This window comes from Lathamus discolor, chromosome 2, assembly GCF_037157495.1.
Source record: "Lathamus discolor isolate bLatDis1 chromosome 2, bLatDis1.hap1, whole genome shotgun sequence".
Classification (NCBI taxonomy): domain Eukaryota; kingdom Metazoa; phylum Chordata; class Aves; order Psittaciformes; family Psittacidae; genus Lathamus; species Lathamus discolor.
Window position 1 is genome coordinate 119961291 of NC_088885.1, and position 19742 is coordinate 119981032.

Genomic DNA, 19742 nt, shown 5'->3' on the forward strand with positions numbered 1-19742 from the left:
ACTTCCTGATAGAAAGCTGTTCAGCTGGATTTTAGGATGCTTTAACCACATCTTTTTAATTAGAATAATTTATGCACCTTTTTCTTAATTATTATTATTTTTCTAAGAGGAAAGTAATAAGGAATTTAGTTTAAATGTGCATCTAAACAGTAAATTTTACTGTTTATTTACAGCTTTAATTACATCAGACGTGATGTCTTTGGAGAAGCCCTGTGCGAGTCAAAAAAGAAAAGATTATGAAATTCTCTAATCATCTTCATCAGTTACCTGTCTCTGAGAGCTTCAAAACCCCAGTGTCTTTGCCAGAGCATCCACTTAGTTATAAGAGATATGCTTCTTCAATCATATAATGGAAAAAATATTGTTATGTTTAGTGTAAGACAAATTACATCCAATTCAGCTAAGTTTTCAAATACTGAATATTACGTAAAACTATTCAGAAGAAATAAAAGTGGAAAAATTAATTAGGAAATTATGATATTGAATAAAAACCAAGGTAAAGTGTCCTCTTGCAAACATTCTGCAAACTTAAAACTGGGATATTCACTGGATATATACTTTGTGATGACTTATTTGTCTGTCTTTGATGTAACATGAAGATCATGTTACATCAATTAATAGGCATTGATGGAGGGAAAAGCCAATTATGTAATCCAAGATAGGATATCATATTCCAAAGGAAAACTGATTATATTAAATTGTTCAGGAAAGGCTTACAAGAGTGATAAAATGGCAATGTTGTGTGGAGCTGAACAGAAAGGCTAATAATGGCCAGAACCAGGGGGGGAGGAGTGGGTGTGTGGCAGAGGGGGACAACACCACACCCGTGAAAAGGGGTTAAATACCTAATACACTTAGTTGAAAATGGTGTTTAATTCCACGGATCATAGACAGCATGATTACTAGTGCTTGTTGGTTCAAAGGCAGTCATTGAATTAATTGAAATTGTGATTCTAGAAACAAAATAAGACATAGTGGATTTTAAATAGTTGGTCCTGTATTCAGAATCTTTTTTCCTATATAACTCATCTGTGCATTTCCTTCAAGGATTGTAACATGCATTTATGCCCAGAGAATTGCAAATTTGGATGGCAGAATGCAAAGTAAAATGTGAGGTACAGCTTGCCCTGTCATATGAAAATAAACAAGTTCTGTAATGCTGTAACTCCAGACCAGAGAGCTTTATGGAAGAAGTTGTGCACGGCATCTAAAGTAGCTGTGTGATACAACCATGAGGTCCATCTACAGGGAAGAAAATCTGCAGGCAGTAACTTTACAAGTCAGTAGTCTGGTTCTGCGAAGTCAGTTCCTGCCTGCGAAGGAACCATGGTTTAGATGGGTGAAGAACCTGTGCACTCTTCTCTCAATGAACCTAAATAATTCCTGTTAAGTTTAATGAATGAATGCACATTTTAGGAGGAATTTTGCCATGTATTTCCCTTTGATGGCGCAACACTGGGGAGCATGTCAGGAACCTCTGAGGATGAAGTAGATCTAAGAGGCATATCTCTCCTCAAATGTCCATTATAGTCTGGGACAGCACTAAATTCTGTATACATGATGGCATACAGGCAGGCAGAGCAAGCTAGGCTTAGAGAGATGACAAGTCTGGTGCTGTCTTTCCCAGTGTAAAGCTATTGCTGTGTGGCTGTTGCGGGTACTGTGGATTTACAGTTTGGGAGTGGAGAGATTCCCTGCAGCCTTGGAGCTGTTGTAGAGACAGGAATAGGAGTTCTTCCCTCGTCCTTAAAGAACAATGCCTTGAATCTTGATATTTTGTAGGAGTGGCATAGCAGCCACTTAAGAAATTCAAACTGGAAGGGTTCTTTTAAGTTACGAAGTGCAATTCCTTCCTACCATTAACCTCAGTTCATATATTCTACACCATAAACAGTTCTCACCTGGAGTATTGTGTGCAGTTCTGGTGTCCTCAACATAAAAAGGACATGGAACTGCTGGAACAAGTCCAGAGGAGGGCCACGAGGGTGATCAGAGGACTGGAGCACCTCCCGTATGAAGACAGGCTGAGGAAGTTGGGGCTGTTCAGCCTGGAGAAGAGAAGGCTGCGTGGAGACCTCATAGCAGCCTTCCAGTACCTGAAGGGGGCCTATAGGGATGCTGGGGAGGGACTCTTTGTCAGGGACTGTAGTGACAGGACAAGGGGTAATGGGTTAAAACTTAAACAGGGGAAGTTTAGATTGGATATAAGGAGGAAATTCTTTCCTGTTAGGGTGGTGAGACACTGGAATGGGTTGCCCAGGGAGGTTGTGAGTGCTCCATCCCTGGCGGTGTTCAAGGCCAGGTTGGATGAAGCCTTGCGTTGGATGGTTTAGTGTGAGGTGTCCCTGCCCATGCAGGGGGGTTGGAACTAGATGATCTTGAGGTCCTTTCCAACCCTAACAATTCTATGATTTTATGAATTCTAGCTCCTGTGAAATGATTTTGGCAGATTTCTTTATTTTCTATTAACTATTCCTCTTCATACTGTGATGTTTTGTTATTCCTTATTTCCATAACAGATTAATGAGGGTAGCCAACTCTCTCCCAAAATGACAAAACCACACTTCTCATATGTTTCCTCCCTAATAAGAATTAGTAGCTGATAATTCCCTACACATATGTAGCTGCTGTGCAAAGGCATACGAACTAGCTTTAAGCAAGCTAGGTCAGCAGTGAAGGGTTGTCAAGTTCAGAGCTCTGTTGAGAAGCAGAATGAATTAATCTATTATAAGGTCTGTATTCTGTTTTAGGAGACAGTCTGCTGGCGATGCTGCTGGTCCCAGGGCATGACAGTGTGAAACTAACTTCAGTTTCTTACTCTGGTGCCACTGGGGGCACAAAGGATTTATTTCCTGGCAACAGTTACCAAAGCTTATATTGTGACTGGTCTGGGAAAGAAAAAAACACAACCAAGCAATATAGGAGAAGAACAAGGCCACTGACAACTATTTCTGTTTTGATCCTTTTAAAACTGCTACCTTTTTAAAATAATAGTTCTGTCTTGTTTCGCTTGAAAATTGCTTCCCACCCGGTCTTTCTTGTAGTTGCCCAGTGAAAGGCTGCAACACTGACTTACCATGCAGTGGTTAATGTCATGCAGATCATTAGCACTTGGTGCAGCTTGATCATCCCAGTTCCCATGGCCCTAGGTTGAATTGTTTAACTAGATCTCACAGAAACCCACAATCAGCAGCCAGCTATTGAATTTCCTACATGTAGTATAGGAACAGGGCTGTGCCGTTCTACAGAGTTACTTCTGTAACATTCATGATTTACTTTTATGCAGAGATAGCCTTTCTCATTTCCAAAAATTTGTTATAAAGTAATTTCTTGTTCTAAATCCAACCATTTTGGAAAGGAGAATTTAGTTAAAACTTTCTAGGCTCATAGCAATTATCACTAATACCTCACTTGACTGCTGATATCAGAACCTTTAAGTTAATGCTCTCTTTATCCAGTAGGGTCAAAGCTTTACATGTTACCCTTTGTCTGAAGAACTTAAATGCATAGATAGTTGTTACTAATTTTAACCTTTGCTCACCCTAATGGTAGGGTACCATGCTTACGATACTAACTAGGGAATGGAGGAAAATAAGGGAGACAATCTCATCCATGATCATACAATGAATAACAGAAGGATTGATTCTCTCATCACACTTACGCCAGCCTCCAATTCAGCTTTTCCATTGATTAATGTTAAGTTTAGGAATTCTACACTTCTCTGTAAGTTAATCAGTACGCTGACATTTCTCTCTTCCTCATGATATTTGTTGCAGTTCGAGACTGGAGATCTGGGAGATGTATACAAGATTCGGGTCAGCTGTGATGATGTGCCATGCTTTGAGGGCTGGCATTTGAAGACTTTTCACTTAGAAGGGCTACATACAAAACAAGAACTGAACTTTGACTGTAACTGCTGGCTTTCTCTTAACAGAGATGAGCTAGTGAAAGAATTCCCTACAGTCAAGAAGGACCAGAAAACCTTACCAGGTAAAAAACACTGAGAAAATACAAACAATGTAAACTAACCTCTTGAAAAGAAATCAGTACCACAGATATAATATAGCACTTTTGTCTGGATTTGATTTCTTCAGTGGCTCTATTGCAACTGTCTTCATATATGCACTGCAAAAATGCTGACCACTTAAATTGTAATTTTCCAGTTAAGTTGCATGTTGGTTTTCACATTTGCTAAATGTTCTGTGTGATTCTAAGTGTGCAAAATGAACAATATGCTTTTTAAAGATAAATCACATGTCCAAGGAATGGAAATGATTTGTGATGGACTTACTATTTGTCTGGGGCGGGGGGGAGGGGGAGAACAGCTGCGTGGTTTTTCTGAATTACTGACTGGACTTAAAACACTGTTGAACTTAGCTTGTAATAGCTTTAGTTACTAACATAAGCATCAGAAATAAGCCTAAAACCCCCAGGTTTTTGTTTTTCCCTAAGGACAACTTTTTGACCCTCTGAGAGTTTCAGAGTATATTCAAAGATGCATTAGAATGTAAAGACTTACAGAATTACCACACTTATCCAGAAAAGATAGCAGTTACACGTGAGACAAAAGTGATCAGAGACAGGACTGCTTTTCTAAACTGAAGTTGCAGAAGTTCTAGTCCCTGAATACTTCAAAGCTATTTGCAACCTTAAAAGAAACTACAGCATTATGTTATTCAAATGTTCACTCAGCAGGACTGTACATTAAAAATTACATTTGAAAAATTTTGGTCATTCTTTTTGTATGACTATGAATATATGTGCAATTTAATGATCCTCCTTGGAAAAAAATCTAATCTGACTGTGTAGAGCTGCATTTATGCAGGAGCACTGTAAAGGCAAAAAGTTTATAGTTCCTGTCATGCGCCTTAATAAGTGCATTTTATAAATTTTTATACTTATATGTAATGAAGCACAGCATCTGGATGCATCTGTCTTTGCTATTCAAATTTGCATAAACTTTACACACTGTGTTATTCTTTGACCTGTGATAGTTATTATCTACTGCAAAGATAATTCAGTTTCTGACAGCCCCCAAAAACCTCAGATGAGTTCTTATGAGATCCTGCACAGTAAAATAGAATTGGACAGAATTTATCTAGGTTTTAGTAGCTCTAAACTGCGTAAGTCTAAATTGTCCAAGTCCAATTTCTTCCGAATTTCAATGGAACATCTTCATTGTGCTTAGCATGAAGAGATCGGATTCATAAAAATTAATCCATCAAAATCATTGTGTAGCAGATTTTTTGGTAGCTGCAGAAATAAAACCAAGCAGTAGTCTTACTAAACACTCTGTGTTGCTGTTTTCTTTTAAATACCCTTTGTAGATAATCAGTTTGATTTAAATTTTCTTTTCTTTTTGTACAGTCTATAAGTATGTTGTCTCTATACATATTGGAGACTGCTGGGGAGCAGAAACTTTTGCAAACGTTTATATCAATCTCTATGGCAAAAGAGGGGACACAGGTGTGAGGAAACTGCATACATCTTTATCAAAAGGAAGAAAATTCCAAAAGAATAAGGTAATAGAACAAAAATACTGTTTCATATGCTCAGTTGTTAGCAATGCATTAATTGGAAGTTAATGGCTTTTCAGAATACATCTTGCTACAGATGGGCAAGAATTTGGAAACACAATTTATCTTTCAGGAGTTGACAGCTGATCAATGCCAGTATTATTTCCTGTACAAGAACATCCATATGTGACAATAAAGTCTCCACATAGGACATAGAAAGCAGATTGTTGGGGAGAACCTTTGTGATCATGCTTCTTACTTTTTCCATTCCAAATACAGGACAGCACAGGTAGTAAAGAATTAAAAATCAGTGATTCAAAGTAAGTTACAGAAATTGCTGTGCGACTTTGCAGTCGATATTTCTGTAACAACAATCCCACATGAAACACTAACTCATTGTCCAGTCAGTAAGTTTAGACAAGAGAAAAGAATTCCAAGAGAATGAATATAAAACCAGGGTTTTTAGATGACCAGTAATAAGATTCTTTTGTGTAATAGGCTTTCCTGTGAGAAGTTCACTCGCTGATCACTGAAGTCTGAAAAAGCTCACTACCAAGCTGTATATTATCAAGGAGAATCTTTGATTTCTGTGAAATTATTTCACTAGGTGGAATCCACAACACTGGGCCATATACAGAAAGCCTAGATTTTTTACAAAACAAGCAAGAATTTAATAGGGCATATAATTTCTTTCTTTGCATTTCAAGTTTTTCCCTATCTTGTTGTCTGTATTGTCACTCACTGATGCTGGTGTTTATTTCTCTTTTGTCTTACTCTGACTTCTCCATTCTGCTTTTCTTCCCATCTCTTGTCTTTTGTTTAATTTCTTCTCCACCTTTAACTTCCTCCCTCCTTTTGTTTTCTCTTTTCCCCGTTTGTGATTGCTGAAATGATCCATATTGTCTAAAGATCAAATGAAGTTACAGTGTGTGGTTAATGATGAATGTGGGATTCAATGTTAGGTATAATCAGTGTGTGCTTTCTTAGATTCGGAGGAGATGTTACGTATTGAATATAAAAAAATTAACACAAATTTTAAACCTTCAGCTGAACCCAAGACTGTATTTTCCCTGAAGTTCAAGCATATTCAGTTCCACTTTAATTAAGTTTTCCTCCTTTTTTGTCTTTTTTTTTTTTTTTTTTTGTAGGTGGACTCTTTTTTGGTGGAAGCTGTTTCTCTGAGTCAGTTGAAAAAAGTGGTCATAGGACATGATGGAGAAGGGTATGGGGCTGGCATGTACCTCAAGATGGTAACAGTCAAGGAATCACAAGACGCAGACAAAGAATGGGTCTTCCCATTGTGGAACTGGCTTGATACTCATCTGGGATTATGTGAGACTGTTTGTGAGATTGTAACAACAGGTAAGATCTTCTGCAGATATATGCATACACATATATAAATTTGGCCATAGCTCTTTCAGCTCTCTATAGTATTTTTCTTCCATTGAAAATGTAAATTTTCAGTTTGATCTTACTGTTATAGCAAACCCACATCTGGTAATGTCAAAGTGAGTAAAATTCCATCCCGTCAATATATTGTCTATGGAGTGCTTGCCTTCCAAATGAAATGTAGCACATTGCAGTGAAAGCCCTCTACCCCATGCTTGTGAGACCCTGCCTGGAGTACTGCATTCAGCTCTGGGCCTCCATCATAAGAAATACCTGTTGGAGTGAGTCCAGAGGAGGGCCACCAACACGATCGGGGGCTGGAGCGCCTCTCCTGTGAAGCCAGGCTGAGAGAGATGGGCTTGTTCAGCCTGGGGAAGGCTGCAGAGAGACGGTACAACAGCCTTCCAGTACCTAAAGGGAGTCTACAAGAAATCTGGAGGGGGACTTTTTAAAAGGGCCTATAGTGACAGGACAAGGGAGAATGTCTTAAAACTGAAAGAGGGTGGGTGCCCAGTATAGATAGTAGTTGTTCAGTAGTGTGTTGTTTCTGTGTTGCAGAGAGTACATTTTATTGAGCTATTCCTTCCCATTACATCATTTTCATTTTTCATAGAATGGTTAAAACAGAATGAAAATGAAGGAAAACAGCAATTAATGAAGAAAAAGGCAGGGAGATAATAATATTGATCTGAGGATCTGGCAAATATTTTTGTGTGTTTATTATAGGTTTATGTGTCAGCCTCACACTATTACAGCATGTATTATATAGCTAAGATCTAGTTACAAGCAGAGTTCATTAGTATTATACATTTTGCATTAAGTCCCTACACACTACAGATGGCTGGTCTGTCTAAATGATAAATTAGTTTTAGTAATATTGATTGCTTTTTTAAGAACAATTATTTAGAACTCTAAAAGGTGAGTGAATGTTCTTTTAGCAATTACTTCTGAACATGAAAAGGAAAATACCAGGGCATCAATAAAATATCTCTGAAACTAAATTTTAAACACAGAATGAACCTTAAGCTGTTAAATTCTTGGCAAAAATTATACTAAAGGTATTGATGTGTTAGTGAACTGTTGCTATAGATACAAGATAATCTGCAAATAAAGCTTTATTTGTGTACTATAAAGGCTATGGTCCTGCTATATTATGCCATTCTGTCATCTTTCCTCTTTCTGTTTGATAAATTTTAAAGGTAGGAGACTGACTTCCAGTCCTAAACTGCCTGAAATCAACATGATGTCATCAGGTCTCTGGATAATGGATATCACTGGATCTGATTTGAGCAACGAAGAGGATCCAATATCCCTTTCTTTTATCTTCTATGGCAACCTGAGTCACAAAAAGTTGTTGCTTCAAGTTACAGGAAAAGCAATTCAAATCAAAGTAATTCAAACTTTCTCAATTGAAAGAAAAGCCTAAGAATCATGTAGCCAATAACACATTTAATTCTGAGATAAATTGTTTCTTTAAACTAAAATACCAAGCTGATTTTTAAGTCTTCTGTGTAGTCTGGCACAGATTGTCATTTTTGTTTGTAGATAGTAACACTGTCACTGGAACAATGGGTTTTAAATGAGCAGATTCTCCCAGTGTCTCATACTGAGAATACTTAAGTGAGCAAATTGGTCCCTTGGTGCATAGCACAGTATATTCCATGCTGCAGGTACTGATTTACAGGTTTTGTTGACCTCACGGAAGTAAGAACTTTGTAAACTTAGGAGATATCGTGGGATACTATGCAGCTTTTGGGGCTGATAATGGGAAAGGAAGAATCATAAATGAGATTAAACCTACAGAAAGTTACTTTTTCTCTTTCATGTAATTTATTCATCCCTGCCACCATATTTCTCTGGGCTATCTTTTCTTGCACATTTTCTCTCTTTCTTTACGTGTCAGTATCACTTGCCTTTTCCTCTTGATCAGTTTCTTTTTACCCACAAGATTTCTCCTCCTTTATTCAGTACTTCTGCCCTTTGGTTTTTTGTCTTGACTTCCTCCTATTACCCATTAACTGAAATATTGACGAGCATCTGGAGTCTACTTGAGCTGTAGCCTGCTTCTTTTCCCAGTGCTCTTACTTCCCTCTTGCAGCTATAATTCCTTCCTAGTGCCAACGCTGTGTTACTCTTATGCTTTTCTGGTTTTGAAATACCAATTCAGTAGAAGGAACTGACCTGAAGGTAAATACTGCAGACACATCCTCTGGCTCAGGAAGTGCCTGAGCCACAAAGTGCTAGAAGATAGGACAATATTCAAAGGAAAGACTACTACTTGTCCTGTTCTTGTACTGCTTGTTCCATCCTTCGTTGTCCATTGTGGGTTTTAAGGAAATGGCTGATCTCTGTAAGAAAACTTGAAGTTTTAACCTTTTTTGATTTTTCAGCCTTGGTTTTAACCTTAGTTGTTTCATCCTGCAGCTGCAGAAGCAGATATAAGGCAAGACTGAAGGAATGGAAGCAAGTGGGCAGGCAGGGAAGTAGGAACTTGACAAGTGAGCTTTGCATGACAGAAATGTGTTCATGAAGTTATATCCTGAAAGATGTTTCTTCAGGATTGACTGGTGGAACTGAGGAAGCAGATAGTAAGAATAAATCAGGGTTCAAAAAAAAGGGGTAAAGAAACCACTAGTAAAAAGCCCAAAGAATGAATGAAAATAGGTTACTTTTGATTTTGGTGTTCATCAGAAAGGAGCTTTAGAGTTTGAATGAAGAAACTATTTTCTGGTTCTTCTTCTTACTAGCCAGGTAAATCAAGCTTAATAACTGAGCTAAAGAAATAATTGGCTAGTTTTCTATGTTCCTTTTTTCTTTAATAAAAGAGGAACTAAGCAGACTAATCTAGGCCATAAACATGATCCAAAGTGAGGAGTACCCAGAAGATTTTCCTAAGTTATTTCTAAGAACCTCTGGTAAATGTGAAGAAATAGTATGAAACATTAAGTACACTGTCAGAGGAAAGGCTGAAGTCAGGTCAAATGCACTTCTTCTAGTTGGGCAGTATTTGAAATGAAATAGCAGGGGAAAGAGTATGAGAACTAGAGAACAGGAAGAGGAAAAAACAACTTCTGTATTCTCCTTTCTTTTTCCCTTACAGGGAAAAACTACTCCTTTAATAATTAAAGTTATCTATGGCCTCCTCTACTTTTCTCTTGCTTGTATAACGGTATGTCACAGAGATGCTGTACTGTCCCCAGTAGAATTAGCAGATTTTAATAGACAGCTTCTATATGAAAACACGATGTAGGGTGAAGATGGTGGATTTCTTGGATGTTTTCTCAAAATCAGATTAATTCTCCTTCAAATTTATAATTAATTGCAAAATTTTTATATTACAAGTTGTAAGAAATTTTTCTAACACTGTTCAAAATTTTTAAAATAGACTGAAGCTTTTGTTCTTGCAAATAGTCTGCTGAATCAGTGTAATATATATGAACACTGTGCTTTGTTCTGTATACAAATTTCAGCAGCGACTGCCATCACTCGTTCCCTGATATCAAACCTCAAGTATTCCACCTCCAAATTCACATTAGTAAATCAATTTTGTATTGATTAGAAAGGGGAAAAATAGTAGTAGTTATAAATCTGCCCCAATTCTTTAACTACTGAAGTTTGTTCAACTACAGCTGTCAACTACATTTGGTCTGGCACAATTAGAATGAGATCCATTCATCTTCTCTTTCTCCTCATGCAGGATGAGCTGGCAGATATTGGCTCAATATACAAAGTTCAGGTAACCGGCCCGCATAGCGTGCTAAACCAGCCATGGCACTTGGATTTACTGCATATGAAGCACACAGGCACAAAGGAAGAAATGTATTTAGCTTTTGACTGCTGGTTCAACCCTAATGAAGACAAATGTGTAGAGCTGCCAGCTCTCTATGCAGATGAGGAGCCTTTGCCTGGTAAGCCAAGCCCTTTTTTGTTACTTGGGTCAGGATCTGTCACTGGAATACCAGTATATCTCTTCTGGGACTAAAATACTGTGTGAGGATTTCCACAAGGATATGATATTAAGGAATTTGATGGGTTTGCACATGCATTTATCACAAAAGAAAGCTGAGAAAACAGAAATTATTGGTAGCGGGATAATGACAGATGCTGTAACTGCTGACACCAAACATGGGATCTTGCTTCTTTCATGTTAATGATGTTCCAGTTTTAGCTCTTGTTTATGTATTATCTTTTCAAATTAACTCTATGTCAGCTGAAGATGTGTACAAAATATAATCTACTGTGTGATATTGCCTAAATCTCCCTATTAAAAAATGTATTTGACCTAGAAATAGTTATTTTTTTAAAGAATGAAAGAATTGCAAAGACCCCCTCAAAACAGAGAGAGAATTTTTGAAGTGTGTAATAATTCGATAGGGAAGAGATATCCAAGAATTTAAATTTCATTAGTGTTTTATTAATATACATGAGAATTTATAGCGCAGGAAGAAATATTTCTCAAAAATATATATGAAGTTGTATGTTGAATGTTTCTTTCCTGTTAGTAACACATATGAATTGTATGATGCCAGAGAGATAATAAAGTTGTTTCTGCCAGCCACTCCCCCCACACAGGAATATGGAGAGGAACAACCAATTGCATACTGATAGCTTGGTCACCAGCCATTTAAGAACAGGATTCCCATCTACCCAGCTCATTAAAATAAAGAGGATTGATGGGGATAGTAAAGATCACATATTGAAGCTTTTAGTGACAGTTAAGAGGTTTATTGCTCGAGGCTATAGTACAAAGGTGTTCTGCTTAAACAGAAACTAATAGAAAAAGATGGAAGTGGCCCAGAAAAAGGAATAAAATATTCCATGTGAACTTTTGCACACTATTCTCTAAGGAGATTTTCCTAAATATTTCATCCCATTAAAAGCTGAATCTTGAGCAAATAAAACACTGGAGACTTTTTAAATCTCTGGGTTTGTGTGGGGTTTGCATAATTTTAAACAATTAATAACATTGCATTTATTTACTGAAAAAATCTTATGATTTTATGGTTTAGATCTGTCAGATTCAAAACAACATTGGATGTAATATATGCAGGATACACAATCATGAATATTGTAAATCTAGAGCTTGGTAAAACACTCTAGTTCCCCAATTTATTTATGAACAAAATTGGGAAAATTATAATTGTTCATAAATATATTGAGAATTTGAAACCGTGAAATACTTAACTGCATGTAAAAAGTCCATATATTCAAACAAAAACATTTTATAGACTACACCCCTCAAAGCTTCTATTATTCTATGAACCAAATGGAGATACTATCTGTTAGTATTATCCTGCTTTGTAAAGCAATTGAGTTTTGAGGTACATTACAAAATGAAGGTGTTTTTCTTGGAAAATTATGAAGAAACAGGTAGTATCTACTAGCCTAGGATGTTTTTCACAACCCATTTGTGGAGTCTGGTGATCTACAACTGTAGATCTACTCTTTATAGTCCCAGTACAAAATCAGTCTAAAGTTTCTATCAGTTTCTTCCTTGTATTCCAGTTTCAATGCAAGAGACAAAAAGCAATATTTAAAAAAAAAAATCATTTTCTTGCATTTGCACTCATTATTGCTCTGAATGAGAGCAAACTATTCTATGATTCTATGATTCTATGATGAGATAAATGAGAGTGTTTATGGTTATGTCTTTAATTAATGCCTTGATAGAATAAATTCAAATAACAACAAAAGTTTTGAGAAATACTGATCATTACAAAGCAAATTGCAGGTGTATAACTCCATAGAGAGCGAAGTAAATGTGAAAAATTAAGAATCCAAATATACAGTAACCATTATCAATATAAACAGTAATTTTTACCAGTAATGTCAATTCCCTGGTTGTAATGAAGACCATAATAATATAATTATTTCTCTTCTAAACAAAGTGATTCCATAAGATTTATCATGGCAAAAATAACTATATATTCTAATTAATAATCTTCAGGATTTTATTAATTCAGTAACGATTATGTGCAGGACATGGATGTGTATATTAACACACTGAGACAAAGTCATCACACTCACAATAACAATTAACTGCTGTTAGACTCCATATTTCTTGATGATTTCTAGATAATTTCTTGATTTTTAGAATGTCATCATTTGTGACTACAGTTGAAGGCATGCACCAGGAGTCATACAGAAATAGGTGCTTCTGAAATACGGCACCCTGTCCCATTTGCGTTCTAAGCTCTACTATCTTATCTTTCCAAGGAAAATCTGACAAGCTATAGAGAAAAAACAGTAAGATAACATGTCTTGAGACCTCCAACAGAAGAGTTCATCTGATAGTTCATTTTCTCACTGCACACACACACCACAGCACACACCCCACACCCCCCCCACACCCCCCCCAGTCTTTTCTTACTGTTTCCCCCCATTGGAAAAATTACCTGCATTGCCTGGTTTCATTACAAAACTAAAATCACAACAGTGCAGAATGTTTAACTATACCTCTGACACTGAGAAAGGATGTGATTGTGTCATTTAAACTGTTCACCCTTGAAAGGCCATTGAGAGTTCTGTGGGCAAATGTTACTGAATTATCACAATAAATGATATTTAAATATGTAGTATGCAGTAAATTCCACAATAACAAAAAAGAGAAATTCAAAGCAACATAATCTTTAATTCATGTTCTTTTTCACTGCCTTTTAGTGAGCTCCATGATCACTTTGAGCTTTTAATGATAACTTTGAGTTTCACATTATGTTGGTTTACATCTGAAATAGAGCTTTTATCAATAGGATTGGGGAGAGACAAAGAATGCAAGGGTGTACAGAAGATCTTATTTTCATAGATTTTTATTGTTGGGGTATGCTGTTCATCTGATGGTCAGAATAGTCTCAAACTCACCCTAAAGCTTTTTACCCGATTTCCCAGTATCCTTTCTATGTTATGCTTTTCTTCATAGGAGTTACTTTGTACATTTTTATTTCACTTATATAGTGGAAGTTCTTTCTCTGATCTAAAACCTCTGAAAATCAATGGGAAATGTTTGTTGTGACTAAAGTTTGATGTGACTACATTGAACTTTAAATTATGCATTGATAGATTTAGCAGATTCAGCAGAAAATACTGACTCAGAAAAAAAATTATGGATGTTTTTAACTTTCAGTGTTTATCTCGTTTGATTACTACTTGTGTGATCAAGCCTACGCTCATGAATAAGTGTATTAATGATTGTGGATGAAAGCAGTAAAGATGATTGTGAGCACTGTAATTTCTAATCTACCCCACACGAGTGGTCAGATCTGTAGACCAAATTCTTCTGATCTTATTCACGCAAGTAGCCTTTTGACTTCAATGAATCTGCTTTCATGACCAAGGTACACAGGCAACGCAACACTATAGATGACTAACACAGAATCTTACCTTCATATCCTAACTCTGCTGAAACCAAATATTCCATTCGCCAAGAGTCAGCTTGACATCTCATGTGCTTCCAACTATCTGGATCTCCCACAAGAGTAATTGTGAGTAGCTACACTGACTTTAAAGTAGCCATGTTGTCTGTCACCTGGCAGTGCATATTTAACTGCCTTGAAGAAAGGGATGAGATACATTAGAGCTCTAGTCTAGGAAAACTCTTGGTTTACTTCTTGTCATCAAACATGAGTAATGCCATCAATTGCAGATACTGTTCCAGTTCTTGGTTTAAATAATGAAAAATGCCAAAACCAGAAATAAAAATCCCAAGGGAAGTCCCTGAAGGAAATACAGCTGCAGTGAAGTAAAGTTACTTTTCAGAAAACAGATTTTTCTCACATGTCATCCCAACATCGTAAAAGATAAAGAGAAATGAAGACATTTCAGAAGTTTATTGCAATAAGCGCAGCTTTATTAGCGGACTGATACAGCCCTTATTATTTAATGAATCCTTTTAGATATTAATTTTTCAATCAGTATGCAGAACCACCCTTTAGAATCCTTGTTCCAGTTATGTGACCTTTTTACTTTAGACGTATAAAGAAATAGCTAAATAAGATGTCACAATATTTGAATTCAGGCTTTTTGATTATAGCACTCAATATGAATAGCACCAACTTGTGAAAAGAGCTGTAAGAAAAACTTAAAAATAAATAGCCTCAGAACACTACTTTTTTTTTCTCTCCCTGTTTTCCTATCACCTACGCATGAAAATAAACGACAGTCTTAGCTTCTGGGTTCTAAGAATCATTCTCAACCCTACCAGAAATTTCTCATAATTATATCTTTTCAAAGGATGTAGAGATTGGTTAAATTGGGCTATTTCTATCTTGGAATAAATTTGACTGAAGGAGAAAACTGTACTGAAAATATCAGATATTTCCAGGATGTATACTCAGATATTTGTGTATGCTGTGATGTATTTTAGACTAAAATATGTATTTCAGACTTGAATTATGTGTGTTTCAGTACTTTCTGACTTGAATTGTTGATTACGAAACTGAAAGTACTTTTCAGTTTCTCCTTAGTTTCATGTCAGTCTAAAGCACCATTTCCCCTCTTTGCACACATGTGCTTTCTGGGAAAGCAAACATACAGCCAGCCAGGTCCCAGATAGGGATAAGTGGCAGAGAGAGTTTGGAAGACTTTCTCCAGTATGTAATTGTCACATAGTCTAGATGTCGTCTATGTCTGCTTTACTGTGCCAGTGATGAAAGTTGGGGAGTTGGGGCTGAATAATTTGTAGTAGTCGAAAATAGCTTAGTACTTGTAAAATGTTGGATTTGAAGGGTGCTCAGTCATTAAAACAAGAAAAAAAATCAGTCTTAAAGCTTGTGACAATAAAGTTCAAGAGATCCTGTAAGTACTCCTGAATACATTCTTGGTATATGTGCGCTGCATATTACCTACATTCCAAGGGTGAGTTTTCATTTTACAGTGGATAAAAATGTTTACTCCTTATGAAAAATATTAGAAAATGGTGTTTTACAAACCTGTGTTTCTGCAAGATTATGTGGGTTTTTTTTTTTCTTAGGCCAAATTAATGATGCTTATGGCTGGCATCAGAGGAACCTTCAGACCATCTAAGTTTAGACTCCTAAAGTCTCTACCCCTAGAATATATGGGAACCCATCATAAGCATTTTCTACAGCGCCTGCCTTTCCCTGCTGACTACATAAGGTTCATATTTCTAGTATAGCCACCAAAGTTAGATTCCTAAAGTGACAGCACCAGTATTATACAAATGAACACAGATTCACAGATTTATTATTGTAATCCAACTAAGAGCAGACTTATAACACTAGGAGGAAAAAAAAAAACAACCAACAACAAAACCCACAAAAACCCTTTCATATTTTTTCCCTGGGCTTCTCCTCAAAATTGTGCAAATAACTATGAATGTTTAGATCATAATCTGCTTCTGTTTAAGTGTTTCCTTGTTCATTGTTTGCATGATGAACTCAGGGCTAAAATAAATCATTTGAAAAGGGCCCATAGGAGTTTTTGATGAAGTTTCTTTGGAATGCACTCTGCTCTTATTACATCAATCCCCTGTGAATTACATATGAAAGAGGCAAGGAGCAAGTGCCATAGGTGCCTTTTCTAATCTCTGTATGATGATCACAGCTGAGAAAATAAGAAATGCTTTTCCTTAAACTCAAATTTCCCTTACCTGGTCTCTACTTGTGTGTTATTATATAGTACATGGGAGGTTCTTTGAAGAATCATACAAAATGTGAGGAGGTTTTTCAATTTATGTAATAAAGCTGATGTTGAGAGAATTTTTAGTTAATTATTTCTGTTCCATATTCACATGTTTTAATTCAAGAACACTGTAATAGCATCATGGTTTGACTAGTGAGTAAGCTTGATAGTCCTGATGTGTTACTTCGTTGGGTGATATTTTTAGGAGTTTAAAGCTTAGGACAATCAGGTTCCAACATTTTTCTAAACGACCCTAAAAGTATGAGCTCCCATTTCATTTCAAGGAGAAAACTGGACAGAGAGGAAGAAACAAAGAAATATGAGTAAATAGAAAGCAGAACTTTCCAAAGAGCATGTAAACAAAGAGCATGTAAACATGAAGTGTATCTTAGAAAGAGATTTCCTACCTTGGGAGGGAGGGGGCAGTACATAGGAGATCTTGTCTCCCAAGCAGTAGCCAGTAGTGCTGATTTTCTGGGAATGGTAAGTGGTGTCGGAGCAGAAGAAATCTGTTTTCTGCAGGGAGTTTTGAGGCAGGGATGTGTTTTGGATATATATGTCACCAGGACTGAAGAAACCTGTATTCTTTGTTCTGTGGCACAGTGTGGGATTCAGATGAAACTGGCAATTGTTTATTCCATTGACATTGGTATATCGTGCAGTGTTGGGCAAGGAGCACTATTGACTTTTTTCTTTTTGCATCTGTATTTTTTCTGAAGTTGTAGAATATGCAGTCCATTTGCACACGGGAGACTTGAAGAAAGCAGATGCAACTGGTGAGGCATATCTTTGTATGCAAGGAGAAAAAAGCAGCTCGGGGAAACGATGGCTTAACTCGAGAAACAGCCTGATCACTTTTGCTAGAGGGCAGGTAAAACAATGAGAAAAAATGTATCTGAATCTCTGAGTGTCTTTTTGGTAAAACTTTTGCTTACATAGAGCCTTTCATTTACAGAGTATCAAAAATACCAATGTTTTATGCTCCATATTGACATAATTTTCTCTTGTAACTAAGAGGTGATTGTCTCCATAGGTAACGTGTTGCTTTTAAGCATCATCAGCACTGCGCAACAGTGAAAGATGAAATAATTTTGAGTTGGACTAAATATACAGTAAAAGTTCTACTTTAATATTCCAGAGTTTTAAGGCCAGGGATGCATCAGGGCTTTATGAAAGCGCTGTTAATATTTCTCTAGGATATCATGACTTTTTACCTACTTTAGAGCATGACTTTTTCTTGTTAACTTTCCTGAATAGTAATGTCAGTGTTCCATGCAGAAGTTTTTGTTGTTGTTTTTTTTTTTCCATGTTTCAAGTCTTGCACTCATTTTAACTTTTAACATCACAAACATATTCTTGTTTTTTGAGGCTTAAAGAGCTTTTCCTAGAAGAGTAATTCCTGGAGTAGTTATTGCCATAAGAACAAAGTACTAAAACAAATTTCAGTTCAGAGGAAATATCTATTTCATATCAAAAGGAGTTGTCTAGCTTACACTTTACCGGACCCTCTGAGTTTAGGTTTGGAAGACTTTTTGTTTTAAAGGAATCATAAAATCATAGCAAAGTATATAGGAATCTTCTTTTGGGGAGGGTAGGAGACAGCCTACTTTTCATTGTTAACAGCCAACCCAGATTGGTTTGTTCTCTGATGTAGAAATCTAGAAAAATCTGCTTGAAATATGCTTCATTTATTCTATAATCATGCCTCTGTTTATTTTATTTGCTTTTCTTTTCACTTCTAAAGGTTCTAGAAGACACAATGGTTTTTATATGAAAACCAAACTAAATCTTTGTTATTCGTTACGTCCTGTATTTTCTTTCTCTATTATGGAAGAGAATATGCATGTCCAATGTCATATTTGTCAAGAACAGATCAAACTGCTAGCTCAGACTTCACAAAATAATAACAGAATAGTAGCACTAGTGGCTTTAAAAAATAATATATTCAATTTTATAGATTGATCTTTTTTGATGAGATATATAAAATAGTTACATATAGTATATCTTAAAGATAAGAAAATAAAGACACTATTTTGAAAAAAATGCATGTTAAATTTTATTTAGGAATAAAACTTGTAGAGAAAAATATGTGTACAATATAATTGACTTCTGTGAATACCTACTCCAGGGGAAATACAATTAATCTGCTAATTCACAAGGACTTTTTTTTTTATAATCCAGATTTTGTGTCAGTTTTTTAATAGGCCTGTTCAGGAAGCTAAATCCTTCATCTGAAAATCAAAGGGCTTTTCTGTATCCTAGGCTATAGCACCTTAATCTTTTTCTTATAGATAAAATTTTGTATAGCAACTGTTTGGATGTTCATTCTCGCCCAGTTTTTTTTGCTTCAGCTGGCCATCAAATGCCTAATTCTCTGCTCCTAGACTTTGTTCTTTTTTTAAGCTGACTTTTGTATTCAATATGGTTTTACTGATAGCATGATTTTTTTTGGTATGTCATTGTACTTGGCAGCAACTATGGAAAACTATGCAAGAGAGTTTTTTGTTTGTTTTCAAAGCCCCAAATTAGTCTGCAACTTTTGTCTTCAAGTTGCACTTTTGATGTAACCTTTCCAAGACAAATTCTTTTGTCTGCAACAAGATAGCTTATAAAATCACAAGAAATAAAACAGTCTTACTTGTGGAGATTTTATTCTGCAGATGGTTTCCCAAAAATGTAGATGAATCCATCCATGAATAGTATGTTTCAAAACCCCATTTCTTCAGGCCCAGTTCAAAAAGGCCAACAAATACACACATTAAACAATGTGTGTTCTCAGTGTCAGTATCCATACTTATGTGGCTTTCCCATTGATTATAAAGGAAGATGAGCCCACAAAGAAGACAAACATGCATATGGAAGAATATGAATATGCTACAAAGATTTCCATTAGAGAAAAAAAAGAACATTCCCTGAGGTCTATTCATCATTCAAGTCTGCTGTATGGGGAAAAATTTACCTGTTATAGAGTTAGCTTAAATGAAAAATCCTGATTCCAATAATACAGTGATTAAAATCGTCCTAGCTACTGTTCCCTTCATTCCCATTTACCTGCCTAATTCCACTAAATTAACTGTGAATTTTAGTGAACATTAAATTGCTTCAGATTTTCAGAATTGTTAGACCCTTACTGTTCAGCAGTTTCATTGGGAGTTAGGTTCTGGATCAAAACTTTCAACACAAGGAGTAATTGATCTGATT

General features: G+C 36.2%; 1 protein-coding gene across 1 annotated transcript in view; it reads left to right on the top strand.

Annotated features, from left to right (window-relative positions):
• Window positions 1-19742, top strand: part of RP1 (RP1 axonemal microtubule associated) — a 178995-nt gene that overhangs the window by 104312 nt on the left and 54941 nt on the right. Inside the window, exons 31-36 of the mRNA XM_065669368.1 lie at window positions 3777-3990; window positions 5368-5522; window positions 6665-6878; window positions 8105-8295; window positions 10603-10813; window positions 17261-17412. Coding sequence (XP_065525440.1) covers window positions 3777-3990; window positions 5368-5522; window positions 6665-6878; window positions 8105-8295; window positions 10603-10813; window positions 17261-17412 — 1137 coding nt within the window. The remainder of the gene's footprint in view (window positions 1-3776; window positions 3991-5367; window positions 5523-6664; window positions 6879-8104; window positions 8296-10602; window positions 10814-17260; window positions 17413-19742) is intronic.